At 40.2% G+C, this 15378-nt stretch overlaps 1 protein-coding gene across 1 annotated transcript in view; it reads right to left on the bottom strand.

Moving 5' to 3' along the window:
* LOC138000691 (dorsal-ventral patterning tolloid-like protein 1) overlaps positions 1–11357 on the bottom strand; it is a 13436-nt gene extending 2079 nt beyond the window's left edge. Inside the window, exons 1-4 of the mRNA XM_068847274.1 lie at positions 11128–11357; positions 8675–8731; positions 3304–3687; positions 2271–2690 (exon numbers count right to left, since the gene is read on the bottom strand). Of these exons, the coding sequence (XP_068703375.1) occupies positions 2271–2690; positions 3304–3687; positions 8675–8731; positions 11128–11134 (868 nt within the window). The 5' untranslated portion in view covers positions 11135–11357. The remainder of the gene's footprint in view (positions 1–2270; positions 2691–3303; positions 3688–8674; positions 8732–11127) is intronic.
* Between the last annotated feature and the right edge of the window lie 4021 nt (positions 11358–15378).

Below are 15378 nucleotides of genomic sequence, written 5' to 3'. Positions count from 1 at the left end.
TTTTTTTTTTTTTTTTTTGGGGGGGGGGGGGGGGGGAGGAAAACCGGAGTACCCGGCGAAAGACCTCTGGGAGCAGAGCAGCAGGTTCATATGGGACTGAAATCTAGCACTTCACATTACACTCTATTCACTTAACTCTGTTTAAAATATAAGTGCTACACGGCCAACGTTTGTATAAACGTAACCTTTCCTTGTACTTGTACATGTTCATTGCCGTGACTTTAACATCTTCACTTCCCACGGCCTGCTCCCGTCTGACCTTGTAGCTCAGTCGGTAGAGCGGCGGAGATCTAACCCGAAGGTCGTGGGTTCAATTCCCACCCTGGTCAGAGTTTTTCTCTGTCCTTGTGTGGGCCCATTTCCATCTGTAGGGCTAACGCTCACATGGTTCATATGGGACTGAAATCTAGCACTTCACATTACACTCTATTCACTTAACTCTGTTTAAAATATAAGTGCTACACGGCCAACGTTTGTATAAACGTAACCTTTCCTTGTACTAATTTCATATAAACTCCGTGGTTTCGTTAAAGTGTCCTCGCCACCTTTTTTTTTTTTTAACCATTTTATTTATTTTGTAAGCTTCTCTTGTTGTAAAGGATGTAGTGTGGCAAAAACGAATTTAAAGAAAATGGAGAAGTAACAAACTCATCCCGCATATGAGGCAGAGTCTGGAAATCGAGCCCGGGACACATTGGTGGGAGAGGCGTGCTCTCACCACTACGCCAGCTACGCCCCCTCCCCTCCCCCCTGAATATGATAAGCACTACAGACATTTAATATCGCGTATACGTCAAACGCAAATTGCGGGCTGCTACTTGTCATGAAAATTTTCTTGTGACTACATCATGAGACAAACAATTATACTTTATATTATTTAATTCAATTCTTACAAGTTTTCTTTTTTTTTTCTTTTTTTTGAGAAGTTTCTTGATATCTATGGATGTAAGGCAAGAAATGAGCCAAAATCAGACAAGTTCTTAGATCTTTGGCAAAATTAACGCAAATTTCAACCTGACGTTTACCATTTGCTGTAAATGCGATGCTAAATTTCTTATTGAAGAGAGGCGACTGGAATTTCTAAAAATGCATTTTTTTTTCATAAGGAGACCTAAACGTACTTAGGCTATCTTTGGCTGACATGGGCTGTCCGTTATCAAACGCCTTCCGAGTTCGCAGGGCATTGCCAACGTGCCAGAGACGAAGAAATGTACTCTCACCCCCCCCCCCCCTTCCCCTTCCCCTCCCTCCCTTTTCCAAAAGAAACCATCTAGTAGGGGTAGGGTCTATTCCAGGAGTCATCCCCCACGACATACTGTAAGAGTTGAGAAGTCTAATTACAGGGCTCGAAATTAACTTTTTTGCTCAGGTGCCAGCTGGGGACTAATGGAAAGAATTTGGTAATCAGATCATAAATTTCGGTCGCCAATTTGTTTGATATATTACTTACTTAGGATTTTAAAGGTTACTTTGCATGCAAGAAAAGTCATAATTGTTAAACAGCAAAAAATAAAACAGCACGAGAAAGACCTCCGAAGCCACCGTTGGTTTCAGCTTTTGTCTTTAGTTTGGTGATGGCGTTCTTTACGGTTATTTGAAATGGCGCAAAGCACAGAACGTTAAAAGTCCGTTTTTACCATAGCAAGGCTCACGTGACTGGCAAAAAGCACATGGTGTTTAAGTGCGCCCACGATCCCATGAAACCGCTGAAACAACATGGCGCTTAGTAAACGTGGTGATCGACGTTTTGTGCTATAAATTAACAGTGTGTGAAACCGATTTTCTTGTAGTATTTAGTGGGAAAAGAAAGGTGAGTCGTGTTCTAGCTACCAGTTCCGAATGATTTCATCATATAAAGATTCAAATACAGAAGTTGTCTACTGTTTATCCTGGGTTATCAGACAAAACGTGATCCGCCAGCTTGGCGACCAGTTCTGAAAATCTAGTCGCCAGCACTCAATTTTTGGTCGCATTGGCGACCAGTGAGTCGCAATTTCAAACCCTATTAAATTAGCTTATACATGTACCTTTCTCGAAAACCTCCCTGGTATGACGTGTTGACACTTCTGGATGTTTCCCCTCTACAAATTGATCCTCCTCTTAATTGAGACTTGTTTATTTGTGATTATTTGTAGAGAAATCTTAATAAATAAATCAATCAATCAATAAAGACTACACGGCGGTATTGCATATTACCTGGCTATCAAGGTTTTTTTTTTTGACGAAGTACTGATTTTCTAGATTCACACAGGAAATGTGGCCAAACTTACCGACTGGATCAAAAGCCTCGAACCGTGCTTTGAAACCCCTGTCTTCTTCTCTACGTGAATAAAAAGAATAGTCAGAATGAAACTTCACCCACATGTATCTCCCGGTGGAATACACTGCTACTGGAAGATATGCTGTCTCCGTGTCACAACTAGAACGAGCGAGGACTGGTCCGTTTGGTAACAAGGAATCTCGTATTTCCACGAAGTTGCAATCTGACGATGATTCCTCCATTGTAATACTGAAATCCTCAAATGACAGCTTCACTATTTTGCCAACAGGTACTGTAATAGTCCAAATGCAGAGGGCACCAGACACGTAGGAGGCTGGGTAACCTGGGCTAAAAAAAGACCCAGAGGAGCCAACGACATTGGTTACATTCTCGTTCAAATTTGGTAAACGACAAATTGCAGCAGCTTCCTCTGTAGAGGGACAAAGAAATCATGTTGTTCTTTTAGACTGAAGATAAAAATAATACCGTGGCTATTGAAGATATTGAGACAATGTTTAGATGACACAGCTCAATACCGTATGTTGACAAAATGCAAAATACACATACCTACAGTATTCATTATAGTATTAGATACTTGAAATTCATTTTACACGAAAATTGGTCTGAAGTAAGAATTAGGGCTGGTTCAAAAAACGATGGATAGACAATGGAAAAGAAATTGAAGAACAGGATATGAAAACCTTGCAAAGTTTAAAGTTTTTGCAGTTGAAAGATTACAGTATCGGTATTGGATAGTTTTTACTGGGTTTGACTGCGGACATTGGGGAATTACCCAGGGCTTACTTGTCTACTTGGGGTGATTGCTAAAACGCTAGCAATTAAAAAATATATCCTGACAACTAAAAAATAAAATGTAAGAGTGCGATTGCCTGTAATGTGTATGACGCTATGGATAGGAGCGAGAGGTGGAAGATGCTAGAAGGCTTTGGCCACTTTAATTAGAAAACTCTCATTGGTTAGTGCTAGACAAAGTAGAAGTGTGCATACATTTAAATAATAATAATCATTGTAACTACAGGTACCTCTTTTAACTAGTGAAACATTGAAGCTGAAGCCTCTGAAAGACCTGAGAGCTTCAAACCGGACTAACAAGTATGGCCCAGTCGTGTAAATAACATCAGGATGAGATGTGCCGCAATATGAACCAAGATGGTCAGATGACGTTGACGGGCCATCATAAAACTGGAGGTTATCAACATGCAAGCAGGAGTAAGTCTTCTTCTCCAATTCAAAGTCATTAAATACCACTTTTAAAATGTAGCTTCGGTCATCAAGATCAGCACTTTCAATTAGCCACTGGCAAACATCTCCAATAGACTCATAAGGTGAAGGATAGTTTGGACTCGTAATGGGCTCATTGTTGAAAAGTCTGGCAGTGTAGAGCATTGCATGTTGACTATCACAGTCTGTTGAAAGACAAAAGGTAAAAAAAGGGGAAAACAGTGAAAGTATGACTGCTGGATTGCTCCATTACAACCAAACTTGATTGGTAAATGATTGCGCTAAACGTTGCTAAGCTAATTTTTTTTTCGCCGGAAAACGAAATGTCTCTCTGAATAAAGACAAACAAGAAAAAAAACTCTTTTTGTGGGAAGTTTGGATCAATTCCGACATTTAGAAGTACGCGAAAAGTCAAGAAATGTTTTTGTGATAAGCCTACGTCTGTCTGACCTCAAGGTATTACACATTATCGCATCTTTTTCGCTCGTATTTCGTACTTTCAAATTTTTGAAGTTTAAGGAATTTAATAAAACAATTATTCCATTCGCGCTTGTTGGATATGAGACTGGTTATAGCCAACTCGGCGCTACGCACCTCGTTGGCTATTTACCATCTCATATCCAACGCGCGCTCATGGAATTATTGTTAAATAAACCTAAGCACTAAAATCGCTAACTTTTTGAGATTTTGATGAGTAAGGGGCGACGCCAGAGTTTCTTTTAACATGTCATTTTGTCAAGTTTTGGTCCAATCACAATGGAAATAAAGTAATTAGACCGATCAAATGTATTTACTTACACGTAAATCATCATTAGATGAACACTGATTTATCACGAGTGATTTTTGCTCTGCATCCATGAAAATTAATTAATGGGAGGATTAAAATAAAATATGAACCCCTTTCTTGCTTGCTGGTATGGCAGTTGATAATTGCCTTGGCTGAGAGATCTAAAAATTTCACATTTGCCCTCGAGGCTTCTCTCCTCTGTCATTTTCAGACTGCGGACATTATCAGCCAACATACAGACAACTGAAGGGGTTTATTTTACTAAATAACCCTTTCAGGAAAAAATGGCCTGCTCTCAGGTGGTAGATGTTGTTATCGCCGCAAAAAAGCTTAATGTATCAGACACCCTCTTGGAAGCGTGTGGGATAGGTCTGAGCTGGGTGACAAAACGAAGGGCTGGCGGACGGGAAAGAGTGGGGCCCTTTCTTGGGAGCTGCCCACTTTTTGTTACATGTCACGCCACAATAATTGAGCAATAAAGTAAGAGCCGTAATAAGGCTGTCAATCACTTCAGATTGCAGTTGCAAACAAACTTGCTCTAGATAGTCTACTTACTCCTAAAAAAGCGGTAAAAAATGTAAGCAAACCGGCAGAAACTGCAGCAAACGATAAGTGTACATGTATTGATGTAGGTTTTGCTCGTTCCGATTGAGGAGTGTTTAAGCAGGTTTAAGTAAGCAACTGTGGGCAGATTGGATCAGATCGGCAATTAACACCTATCAAAAAAATATTTTCCAACTCAATACGTAAGCCCAAGGAAGCTTTAATTTTTCAATTTCAAAAGGCAGGCCTATTTAGTGATCCCAACGGTCCAAATATCCGCGAAGAAACATATTAGATTTCAATTTATTATTTACAGTCTCTTCCGTTATTTTTCCGTTAGGCCAAGAAGAAAAAAAGGGGATGGCCTTACTCTTTTAGTATTTCAGTGAATTACCATAATATCATATTTTATTACATTTTCCAGTAGTACGTCAACATAATTTGCTACATGACCTTTGTATAATTATGTATGTATTTTACATAGAAGCAATCTAACGTTAACTCTCATTGTACCTGAAGAAGGCTGGTTTGGCCAGCTGAAATATAGTACTTATACACGAAGTTGTATCGGCTCTTGCTCAAAATATTTACACTGTAGCGAGAAAACGTTCCTCCAACGCTTGTTCCGCAGACGAAAAACGAAAGGAGTGTCCTCAATAATCTTTGGTAACCTCTCAACGGTAATATCGGTTGCCGAGCATAAACCTTCGAGCTCTGCAATTTGGTCCAATATAGCGCTCTTGAGCAAGCAAATGACCAAAACAGAAACTAGTCAGTCCAGCTCTCTCGCTGACAGTGCAAACACGGAGAAAATCACGCTTTTCCCAAAGCCTGTAGGTAAAACTGCCAGAACATCTTCTCCCTGTAGCAGACTTATCACAGCAGTTTCCTGTTCTGACTTCAAAATACCCATTTTTCCTCTTGAATTTAGAGAAGAAAATGCTCTACTTTACTCGCTTCACATCCCCATCATTTTCTGTGGTGATATCTCTTACCATCCTATAATACCTCATTGTTCTTTTGACACCTGCTCGACCAGTTTGAAACCCCGTCCGCTGGTACACGGGATTTTGACTTTTGTCCCAGGTGAGAAATCATGGGTTTTCAGGCGGGTGGTTATGTCCCCCCTCGTCCCAGATCTTCCGACTTCCACCCGTACAATACGGCGGCCGATGCAAGCAGGCTAAGGGAAGAAATTCTCGATTATTTTACTTTACCAATGTATCCAAATGGAAGAATAGTGTACAAAGTACTAGGTACTTTTAAGGAATTTGAAATGAGCATAGAGTTATACTATATTATACAAAATCTGACAACAAAACTAAGACATGCAATGATTTGGGAATTTTTGAAGGAATGAATAGATCCATGTCAGTAATGGGCCATTTCCGAGTTGCTGTTTGTCTCGGTTTCGAAGTGAGTCTTGGTGCTCAACTATTGTAAGGGAAATGAGTTTGATTTGCACAAGAATACACAACTCATTTCCATTTGAATGGTTGTGCACCAGGACTCGCTTTGAAACTGAGGCATGCAGCAACTCTAAAAATGGGCTATTCCCAATCTGGGGGACATTAAACAATGGTTGTTCTGTCCCCTGAGAGACACAAACCTTTCAAATATATGCAAAACAATCTTATTGTTTTGTCCTCCACATTGGGAATTAACTGAAAGGGGCCTATTTCCTGAAGAACACTACAGTGTATTAAAAAAGATGCATTGCCTTTTAAATCCAATATCCAGTATAATTTTTAACGGAAATTCTCTTAAAACTTATTTTCTAAAAGAGTGCACTGGGTACCACGTGTTTTGTTGGGTGTACATGTACCGGTCAACATATTGGTCAACTGTCCGACAATAGTCGGTCGACCGTCAGAAATTAGGCGGTTGATGTATCAGTCAAGATTTACTGAATGTCAGCTGTTATGGCTTTATTTCACCGATACTTCACCATCTCCCTAATTAAACACACTTGACTCAGTGATACCCAACACACGACCGATATTCAAGCGACAGGTGACCGATATACTACTGACAGTTGACTGATACTCGATCAAGATGTTTTCAGGAACTAATCCATCAACAAAACAAAGTTGTGTGCAATTGTTGTTGTTAATCATCGACTGCGGTAAACCAACTACAGGAACAACACATCCCCCCCCCCCCCTCCCCCAAGCATGATAGCAATAACTGATGCTGTCATCTACCTAATAAAACACACTTGACCGATACTTAACACATGACTGATATTCGACTGACAGTTGACCAATCAGTACTACCGACAGTTGACTGATACTCGATCAGGATGTTTCCAGGAACTAATCCACCGACAAAACAAAGTTGTGTGCATGTTTTTGTTAATCGTTGACTGCAGAACAATAGCAACAACACATCTTCCCCCCCCCCCCCTTCCCCCGTCCTCCCAAGCATGAGACAGCAATAACTGATGCTGTCATCTACCTCATTAAACACACTTGACTTAACACATGACTCATATTCGGCCGACAGTTGACCAATATACTGCCGACAGTTGACTGATATACCACTGACAGTTGACCGATACTCAATCGAGAATTGTTTCCAGGAAATATTCCACCTGCAAAACAAAGAACTTTGTGTGGATGTTTTTGTTAATCTCCGAAGGCACGACAACAGGAGCAATACATTTATCCTTGGGTCTGGCTGGGCTGAGTATTCTACAGTTAATCCCATTTTACAGTTAGAAATTGGACCATGATACGTCTTGAAGCTCAAAACAGATTATTGTCCCTGACAGTTGACTAATACTTGGTCAAGATGTTTCCAGGAACTAATCCACCGACTGTCAATCAACTGTTGATAAACTGTCAACCTAAGGGTGACCGACTATCAATCAACTGTCAACCAATATGTCAAGTGCTACATCAGTCGAGACTGCCTGCAGTATACATGATCCGATATGTGTATCACTCACATAGCACAACTGCAACCACTACCATTACACAACCACTTAGCTTAACCCGTTAACTCCCAATAGTGCCACTTATAGATTTTACTCTGTCTAACGCCAGACGATTTTACTCGTCAATGGGGAACCCCACGGGGCTGAAAGGGTTAAAAAACTCTAGGTAAACTGCAGACTTAGGGTAAAATGAAGACTGTGAAGAAAGAACTCCAAACCATTTTCTAAATAAATTTTAACATGGCGCAGGATCTATCTCATAAGTAAAGGGTTTGATTTTGTTTCTGCAGTCTCAGAATTTTACATTAAGGAGTTTAAGAAACGACGACAGCTACCACAACGTTGCCACAATTTCTTTACAGTTGAAAGAGCAATGGCATGAAATCACCAAATTTGAGGTTATAATGACAACAAAGTGAGCACATAAATGAAAACCTTCCATTCTCTAATTTTAACTTGAAAGAGTTCATTCCAATTTATTTTTAGGATAATATAAATCACCCACATTGTGCGAAAGGAACAGAATTGAATGATGGCGAAAGACATGCAATAGCGTATTACTACTTATAACTGTCACTAAAGTGCCAACTAGCCAGGCTTGCTGGCGGCTGCAAACATCACGTAGCGTACTAGTGCAGCATTCTCATTGGCTATCGCTACGGTCAACATTTCATCCCTTTGGTCTACATTACACTCAAATTTGAAGCGCTCCTGAGATTTCGGCCGCCTAAAAATCTGACTCATTGGCAATAAAGTTAAATTTCAAGGTGATGTTTTCGTCGATCTGGCTGTCGTACAATTCTAACTTACTGTCAAGTGCCCGATCTCTAAATCTAGCTTGCATCAATACTTGGGTGTACAACCCTTTTTCTTACTAATAAAGAATGTAAGATCTACAACTCACTTGCTGGTCCGCCACATTGTGCCAATGTCAACAATGACAAGATTGCAAAGACAAAAGCTGAGAAGAACAAATACAGTAATAGTACACAGGTGAGTAAAAATAATAATAATAAGTTAATTATCTTCAGTTGTCTTTTATTCCTGAAATCATAACAAAAGGCAAAGAAAAAATACAGCATCACTCATGTCATTTGAATTATACAGAGGATATATTACAAGACTGCTTTATAGGGATACATGTACAAATATCATTGTTTTTTGCTGATTATAGATTTCAAAAACTCCTTAATAATACATCAGCCCAACAGCCTATCAAAACACCGATAAAACGCCACGTGTGAGCTTTACATGTATATCCTGATAAAACACTCCTCGTCAGTATTCCTGAAACATTGTATAAAGAATACTAATAAGGCATAGCTTGTTTTTCTTGACGTATGCTAATATTCTCCTCTCGCAATTGGAACCATCATTCTTAGTCCAGAGGGACATGCTTTTTGTGAAATGTCTTTGAAGCTGTTCAAAAAACTTGCAGCATGTGTTTTGTCGGGTCTAAAAACACGTGGCTAATTGCCTCATGTTTTTAAACCCCGACATAATACTGCTGCTTGTTTTTTAAACGTTACATAAAATCCAAGTCTGACACATCTCTGTTTTTATTCATTTTAAAAGCACCAAAATGAAAAAGAATTGGTCACCTTCACTGAGGCCCGGGATTGTTACAGTAGTGAAAAATGTTGAAAATCAAAAATGCTGAAATTAATTTTCACTATTATAATGAAAATGCAAAGATAAAGTACTACTTGTCCAGAAAATGTTATTTCCTGTAACATAAAAGTCAAATTCAACTTCACTGATGTCTGTAACTATGACAACATCAATATCCTCACATGTGAAAGAAACAAATTGTACTTTCGCTTTGCCTGATGAGGATATCAAGATTTTTTTTTAAATCCCTTGTATTTCATCTACATGTAATGATATGTAAGAACCAGAAACATGCAAGCCAGAACATTTGTCAAAGTGCATAAAATTACTATTTGAATTAAACTCATTATCCATCAATTGTCAATTTCATGTTATCATTTGACAGAAAGATTTACGCAGATCAAGGCACTAAAAAGTACTACAATACAGTACATTATGCACCTATCAATGGTTTGCCCTAGGATTGGGGGAGGGGGGGAAGGGTGGGGGCAACCCACAGGAATAAGACTTCATAAAGCACATGTGGGTGAGGATTTTGACATCCACAACCGTCCCCAAGGTGGGAAATTTTGACTCAATCACCATCTTGGAAAGTTGAGAGGACTTGGGAATGTTGTTTTTTTATCCCCATCTGTGCTCTATCATTAAATTTCTATAACAGAAGGTATTTTTCCTTCAGGTTTGAGAAGAAATATTTGTATAAAAGCCCATTTAGATCAAAATTTACTCCCTACTTACATGTCTTCACTGAATGCTGCCCTGCCACAAGTTTTAGAATGGATATTCTCTGTGTTTACAGATTTAATTGCTAGTATACTCCAAATGAGAAATTAAATGAAATTCTGGTCATTTCTGGACCTCAGTTACAAACATCAATTGGATGAAAGTGGAATAACACCTATTCCAGACGTGAAATATAAATGAATCCAGAAACCTGTGCCAAATCTCACCAAACAATGACAAGTAGCTCTTTAATAATCTTATCTTTTGATACTTTCTATGTTAATTTTTTAACAGTTCTACACTAGAAATACCCCCTCTTGCTGACGACATGTTTGTTCTGACATTGCACATTTTGTATTGCTGTAAATACTATGTGAAACAATCCACAGGTATTTTCAGCAGTACAGAATGTATGTGAAATTGCTAACCAAAACTGAACCATGCTAAATATCTAGAATATGCCTTCTTCATTTCAGGAAATGCACAAAACTGGTGGAGACCATTTGTCAACAAGAACTATCACTCTCTGGAGAAGTGCTGCAATAAACTTGTTGTACGTAAGTGCCTATCATTTCGTTTAACGTACTGTGCAAGGTCTGCGGTCCCCAGGGGTGGGAATTTGACTTATAATGGAGACCCAAGGGTAGGGAAATTGACATTTGAAAACCTGAAAATGTTAAATTTCCCGTGGGTTGACAGGACTATTAAAATAAATAACCAGCTAAGTAAGGGTAATCGGACTTGATCTGAATGAACTGGTTTGAATAAAGAACATTAAACTGTGGCACAAAAAAGAAAGATCTGCTAATTCTGCTTTGCACGCGCGACTAGCGAATTCGAATAACGGGGTCATGACCCCTTGAGTAAAATTCGTCCAAAGAAAATGAAAACCGAAATGAGCCCTTAGCTAACGCAAGCTTAGATCCTTAATTAAATTCATCATTTAACGAACAGAGTCGAACAGCTCATGTTAATAACTTTGTACAACAGTTGGGATTGAAATTATTGTAAATCTCTACTTACCAAACATTATTGATCACACGAATGCAGAAACTCCAATTTACTTACAATCAGTGAGCAAGCTGGATTGTCGTTGGCTAGAATGAAAATTGCCTAACTTGCTGAACTTCCTAGATTTGTTGTTGCACTCCAGCAAAATGAAGAGGGCAGATGTAGCCTGTATACAGCCACCCACTCTCCGCAAACAAAAAAAAGGAGCGTGTGTAATCGTGTTATTATATAAAGTGATCTCCGCTGACCAAAATTTGCGTGGCTCATATTGGCAAAACCAGATCGGACCACCGACTGAAACTCAGCCCACATACGACCCAAGGCCAGAGTTGAATTGATGACCACTAAACCACCCTCATTCCGGAAGCCGGAAAGCGTTGAAAGATGCGAGAATGAAAGTCGTAGGGAACAAACTTTTGCGCATTCATGCCGCTTTTACTAGTTAATAGGACTTGTACGTAGTATGCTCATCGCGATCGTAACTGTATTTATCAAGTCTTCAAGGAATTAACATTACTTATGCAAATAAAATTTGCTCCCGTATTTTGTCAACCGCAATTTTCACTGGCTTCAGTTAGTCCAGCCACAAAGCAGTAATCATTTCAATAATCTGTTCGTCGAATGAATAATGCAAAACTTCAAATCCAGCCTCAGTTCTAAACTTGAATTTCGTTTGGAATATTGCTGGCTTCCGGTGCTAGGCCGGCGTGGGAATTTCACGGGTTTACTGATTTGCATAATCTGTCATAATCTGTCAAATGAATGAAGGGGTAGTTTCTAAAGAAACTGTGATGCTGCGTCGGTGGGGAAGTAGTATGCAAAAATTTGGTTTTATCAACGGAGTTGATAATGTAAATTGGCCACCGTACAGAGATTCTAAAAGCTGACGTTTCGAGCGTTAGCCCATTCGCTCTGACGAAGGGCTAACGCTCGAAACGTCAGCTTTTAGAATCTCTGTACGGTGGCCAATTTACATTATCAACTCCGTTGATAAAACCAAATTTTTGTATAATCTGTCAAACAACGGTCATTTCACTCTAGCAACATTACCTTTCTATAATTTTGCATCATTCATCCAACAACCAGATTACTGAAATGATTCCTGAAATCAAATTGGCAATAACGAAATTATTAATCCACTCTTGAGAGGAACGCTTGACCTGTTTTGACTGTAATTACTTGAAAGCTTACATCATTGTAACAAAAAAAAGGCAGCAAATTTCTTCGTACGCTAATGGCAGATCAGTCTCGAGGATTTCGCGAGAGCTGCGCGCAATCACGATGGAGTTTTCACAGCCAATCGGATCACGAGTTTGAGGTACTTTTGGTCAGGCCCAATTTTAGCGAGCGACTACATAAGAGAACATATGGGCGAAGCTAAAAATGGGCCTGATTGGAAGTTAAGAGGTTCCGTACGAGTAAACCAATCGGCAACCGGTAGCACGACATCACGGCCTGTGTTTCAGACGCCTGTGGAAGAATTTCGGTCGCTTTTTAGAGCGGGAACCTCATCATCACAGGGCCAGAATTCTTCCTGGCCTAGATTTAGGCGTTTCTAGGCAAGTCTGAGGATGAGCCAGCCAATCTATGTTCTCTATACTTCCCAACACATGGCAGACGTAGGCCGGGACGACAAAGTACATCTTATCTTCAGTATATCCAACGCCTCCTTGGAAACGATAAGGGACAGTTGACGTCCAAGCAAATAGCCGACCTCGCCAACGACAGGAAGGGCTGGGGGAAGCTTACAGTCGCCTGCGCAGCAGCCGGCCGATGATGATGATTAACGACCAAGAGAACGTGCCTATGCAAGCCGGGCAGGATCTCACACCGCAACATCTACAAATGCAAGTGCAAGAGTTGACAAGTAGACACCGTTGTGCAGGAACGTGGTACTGCTTAACAACCCACATGATCAAACCGTACTTAGGGGAAGTCGCAAAGCGGTTTAAAACCGGACCCGAAATGCTCTGAGTACCTTCCAATTCAGCAGATGATGGTCGGCTGAAGAAGTTTACGGTAATCTTGAGGGCATCTTTCCTGAACTGATCAACATTCAAGAGAAGCCCAAGTAAGTCATTGAATCGCGTACGGTATTTTATTTCTAACAAGTAATTGAGTTTTCTTTTAGCTGGGTGTCAAAATCTTGATCATCACAAAATAGTTTGGTTGTTCGATACAAAACGCTCGTCTCACAGGCAACTTCATTCCACGCGTACTAAATGCTGTGTAACTCACTAAGAGCTTCTTCGTTGATTTCAAGACGGCGTCTCCCTCGTGCACTGGTTAGCCTGTGAACGCAGAAATACGTCTGCGTTGGCAGGCTATGCACTGGGTTCCTGTGTTACAAATCTATATCCAACGTTACATTCTAAAGGGTCATCACCTTCCATGCGAACAGCTACATAATAGTCATCTAGTCGACGTCTTACGTTTTCTGGTGTTTGCATTATCGCAATGAAGGTGTCTGACTGCTTGCTCCAAAAGCGAAGGTGATTCTCGAAGAAAACTGTCTAACCTCTGTCCATCTGCCATCTTAGGATTTTAGTGGATGGATTGCGCAGATTCTTTGGAAGTGTCAGACTGTCCAGATAGGAGCGTGTGTTCATAACATATTCGTTGCGTAATCCTAACATAAATTTCTGTCGCTGGGCTTAACGTAAATAATTTGGGGTTCATAACTTATAGACGCCACATAGTTTGACACATGTTTATGTTATATTTAAAACATTGATTTATTTGTAGTCTTGAACCTAATGATGATGGTCCTGGTACGAATATTAACGTTTTGGTCTACATTTATATATTTATCTTTTTTTCATAAATGGTGTTCCGTGCATGTGCATCAAGATTGTTATACATACATCAAAATTCCGCCATATAAATATCAAAGCTCGGTAAAAGTTAAGAATCCGATCCCACCAACGCGTTGGACAACACGTCCGCCAACGCGTCGGTCGACTGTCGGTCGACTGTCGGTCGACAGTCGGTCGATTGTTGGTCGAGTGTCGGTCCACTGTCGGCCGACTGTTGGTCGACTGTCGCCCGACGCGTTGGCCGCTGATGCGTCGGTGGTACGTTGGTAGTGCGTCGGTGGCGTGTCGGTGACTCATTTGGGTCTTATTGAACTGTTGAAAACCTAAACGTACCCTTTTCAAACTGAACGGAAATGTCCTCGACGGAAAACTTGCACTACTTTTGACCGCCATCTTGTACTTCGTGATATTAGAACCCAGTTCCCATTACGACAAGTGTTATTAGAACTCAGTTTTCACTCTGGCAAACGCGTCGCCCGAGACTTCGTCTTTATCAGCTATTTATATATATTATTACAGGGCTTCTAAGACCCCGACAGTGGTGCACACACCAATACCGTCGAAGGCGTGTGGGCTTTGGTCAAGAAGAAGTTGAAGTGGATGTGTGGTACCCTGTATGAATACATACCCAGCTACTTGGATGAGTTCACCTGGTTTCAGAACTTCGGAAAAGACCGAGCATTTGAGCAGTTGTTACTGCAGTAAAATTGCAATTACAAACGACTCCTTTAGGAGCCACCACATATTAAAAAGTCAATGATCAATAAAGAGTTCAAACTTCCCAATCCTTTATAATGAACGAAAAATAAGCATGTCGGTCGACTTGCAAATTAACTCCCCGCTTTGGTAACCGACCCTTGCCAAAACATCGAGAATACCTACGTACTAGTGTTTCATTTTTTAAATGACGGCTATTTGCCTATCACGTTTTCGTCGTTCCTTATGAAGTTGTTCTTGCTTCCAACTGAAAGAAGTAACAATATTCTAAAGAGTAAGTATTTCGACCAATGTATCGGTAGTGTTTCGACCATTATTTGCGTGTTAAACGATGCTACACTTACATCAAGATTATCTGGAATATTTCAATCAAGGAACTTTAGCAATATATACATCAAGTTTCCAGATAAATATACATCATGATTCGTGATATTTTCCATCGAGTGTTAACACATCAAGATGCGTGCCGTGATGACATACACAGTATGACTGCTAAAGTCGGCGTGTATTTATAGATGTACATCTCGTGATATATACATCAAGACTCATGATATATACATCAAGATTCGAGCACTTCTTGAACGAGGACAAGAATACCGCTGGATTTAAAGAGTGAGGAGTTGTGTCTCTTCGTGTATGTGGAGTGGATATATGACGGGAAACCTACCCGGACCGGTGAGATGGTCGCTTCCAAACCCCAGGAAGGGGGGGGGGGGGTACTCCCAGAAAA

This window comes from Montipora foliosa, chromosome 4 (assembly GCF_036669935.1).
Source record: "Montipora foliosa isolate CH-2021 chromosome 4, ASM3666993v2, whole genome shotgun sequence".
Taxonomy (NCBI): Eukaryota; Metazoa; Cnidaria; class Anthozoa; order Scleractinia; family Acroporidae; genus Montipora; species Montipora foliosa.
The sequence above is the reverse complement of the archived record's forward strand: the minus strand, read 5'-3'. Positions and strand labels throughout refer to the sequence as shown.